General features: G+C 64.8%; 1 protein-coding gene across 1 annotated transcript; it reads left to right on the top strand.

Moving 5' to 3' along the window:
* The first annotated feature begins 363 nt into the window (after positions 1-363).
* On the top strand, positions 364-2,829 carry LOC116818545 (AP-2 complex subunit alpha-1-like). The gene is made up of 7 exons (XM_075061471.1): positions 364-397; positions 482-612; positions 1,230-1,331; positions 1,530-1,638; positions 1,923-2,073; positions 2,171-2,339; positions 2,647-2,829. The coding sequence occupies exons 1-7, from the start codon at positions 364-366 to the stop codon at positions 2,797-2,799; spliced, it is 849 nt and encodes a 282-aa protein (XP_074917572.1). The 3' UTR covers positions 2,800-2,829.
* Positions 2,830-2,841: the final 12 nt, after the last annotated feature.

Genomic DNA, 2,841 nt, shown 5'->3' with positions numbered 1-2,841 from the left:
AGAAGGTGGACATTGAAGGGGGAGCTGAGGGAGGGAAGGAAGAGTGGGGGCTTGGGGGGGCGGAGGGGAGGGATGGCTGGGGCTTTGGGGAGGGGGTGGGGTCTGTTCCTACTACTAGTACAGGGGGGACTGAGGTCTGATTTCTGCGGGCGCGCCTGGCGCGTGGGTCCTTGTCCCCGTCCCCCCAGGGTTACCCTGTTCATCTCGGTGCTGGTTGACTTCCAACAGCGAAGCTGATGTCCGCCTCATCGAAGCAAATCGCCATCAAGAACGACCTGGCGAGCCGCTAACCCCACCTGTCATGTGTCCTGGCCTTTTGCACTGCCATCGTGTGCCAACGTGGGCAGCGACGAGTATGGTCCGATGTGGCTTCGCTCTCGAGGTCCCGTCTTCTGTGGTAAGCCGGGTGGTGTGTGGCCCTCGGCCAGGGGGAGAGGAGGGGGAACCTCTCTGCCCATCTGACCTGCCATCTCCCCACCAGCGTACACCTCCATGGACGCGTCAAAGCGATGCGTGCCCTCTGCCTCTGCCGCCTCCTACAGACTCGCCCGACCTGGTGCCATGGTGCGAGTGGACGTTCCGCGTGGTGACCTGCTCAACGACCCAGCACTGGTATTGTCCTGCCCTGGATCCCTGCCCCTCACCGGCACATTGGGAGCATCCCGCCATCAACTGCTCCCACACGATCAGCCCTGGTACATTCTGCCCCCCCAACAATGTCCTAATCACCTGGACACATTGGTACTGTCCTGCTCAATTGCTGCCCTTATATTGACCAGCACTTCATGGTCCATTCTTGCCACCCCCCATGATCATCACATGTTTGTCATCTCGCACCCCCCCCCCCCCGGAAATGACCCATGGTATGCCTCGCCTCCAGTGATCCGCACGATGCATCCTGCCCCATCCTCCTCTGCTCGACCATCTGCACATGGTACGTCCTATCCCAACCGCCCTGCCCGTCACTAGCACATGGTATCTCCCACCTCACCCTTTAAGGACCATCACATGGTACCTTTCGCCCCAACTTCCCACCCAGTTATCCCCCAATGACCAGCACATGGTACATCCCACCCAATTGTGCCCCCCCAACCAGCACATGGTACATCCTGCCTCCCCGCCCTCTTTAAGCACTGCCACAACCTCCCACCCCATAAGCACTTGGTACGCCCCGCCATCCCAGGACCCCTATGCCGCCCCCCGCGGTCTGACCCCCTTCCCCCCCGCAGGGTGTGGTCACGGCCGCCGTCAGCCTCATCACCTGCCTCTGCAAGAAGAACCCTGATGACTTCAAGACGTGTGTCTCCCTGGCCGTGTCCAGGCTGAGCCGGGTGAGCGGGGCCGGACGCCTGGGTTCCACCCTGGCTCGGGGTGCAGGGGAGGGGCCAGACGCCTGAGTTCCCTTCCCGTCTCGGGGTGCGGGGGAGGGGCCGGACTCCTGGGTTCCCTCCCCAGTGTGGGCAGGGCAGCATTCAGGGCGGGGAGGGCCCATGGCTGGGGACTGACCCCTCGCTGTGGCCCCTGCCCAGATCGTGTCGTCAGCCTCCACGGACCTGCAGGATTACACCTACTACTTTGTGCCGGCCCCATGGCTCTCTGTGAAACTCCTGCGCCTGCTGCAGTGCTACCCCCCGCCAGGTAGGGGGCGTGACTCCCCACCCCCACAGAGCCTCAGGAGAGGGCAGGTGGGGCGGGGAGAAGCCAGGATGCCTGGGTTCCCTCCCGAGCTCTGGGAGGGGAGTGGGGGCTGGGGGTTAAAGCAGAGGGGCTGGGGGCCAGGACACCTGGGTTCTCTCCCCAGCTCTGGGAGGGAAGCAAGGTCTAGGGGTTAGGCCAGGGACGGGGAGCCAGGACTCCGAGGGTCTCTCCGGGGTTGGTGTCTGGGGCCCACACTCCCACCTCCATGCTCTGTGACCCTGCAGAGGACGCAGCGGTGAAGGGGCGGCTGGTCGAGTGCCTGGAAACCATCCTCAACAAGGCCCAGGAGCCCCCCAAGTCCAAGAAGGTTCAACATTCCAACGCGAAGAACGCCATCCTCTTCGAGGCCATCAGCCTCATCATCCACTACGACAGGTCAGTGCCCCCAGCCCTGCAGCCCCCTGCCATTCCAGCCCTGCCCCAGGCTCGCCCACAGCTGTCCCTCGCCGTTGACACCCCGGTGTCCCCGCAGCGAACCCAACCTGTTGGTGCGGGCCTGTAACCAGCTGGGCCAGTTCCTGCAGCACCGGGAGACCAACCTGCGGTACCTGGCGCTGGAGAGCATGTGCACCCTGGCCAGCTCCGAGTTCTCCCACGAGGCTGTCAAGACCCACATCGAGACGGTCATCAATGCCCTCAAGGTCGGTGGAGAGGTGGGGCGGGGCCCTGGCGGTGGAGCGGGGGGAGAAGGTGGGCCCGGGTAGGGGCAGAGTCAGGAGGGACTTAGTGGGTGGGGCCCTGGGCATGTCCTAGGAAGGGGAAGAGCCACAGGAGGGGTTGGGGGGGACACTGGGGGTGCCCTGCCATTGGTGGGGCTCAGCAGGTGGGCCCCTGGGCATGTCCTGGGAGGGGGAGGAGCCTGGGGATGGAGGGGAGGAGCCGGGGCTGGGAGGGGAAAGGCCCAGGGTGCCCCCATGGGTGGCACTGACCCCCCCCCCCGCCCCGCAGACGGAGCGGGATGTGAGCGTGCGGCAGCGTGCAGCCGACCTGCTCTACGCCATGTGCGATCGCACCAATGCCAAGCAGATCGTGTCCGAGATGCTCAGCTACCTGGAGACGGCCGACTACTCCATCCGAGAGGAGATCGTGAGTAGGGCCTGATGCTGGGGCCTGGGGCTAGTGGTTAGAGCCGGGTGGGGGGGG

The sequence above is a fragment of the Chelonoidis abingdonii genome, unplaced genomic scaffold (genome assembly GCF_003597395.2).
Source record: "Chelonoidis abingdonii isolate Lonesome George unplaced genomic scaffold, CheloAbing_2.0 scaffold3250, whole genome shotgun sequence".
Lineage (NCBI taxonomy): Eukaryota > Metazoa > Chordata > Testudines > Testudinidae > Chelonoidis > Chelonoidis abingdonii.
Note: the sequence above shows the minus strand (reverse complement) of the source record. Positions and strands in the feature narration are given on the sequence as shown.

Coding starts and splice junctions, on each gene's coding strand:
- LOC116818545 (XM_075061471.1), top strand. CDS start 364: ATGTGGCTTCGCTCTCGAGGTCCCGTCTTCTGTG. Junction 613..1,229: donor TGCTCAACGACCCAGCACTG/GTATTGTCCTGC, acceptor TCCCCCCCGCAG/GGTGTGGTCACGGCCGCCGT. Junction 2,074..2,170: donor CTCATCATCCACTACGACAG/GTCAGTGCCCCC, acceptor GTGTCCCCGCAG/CGAACCCAACCTGTTGGTGC.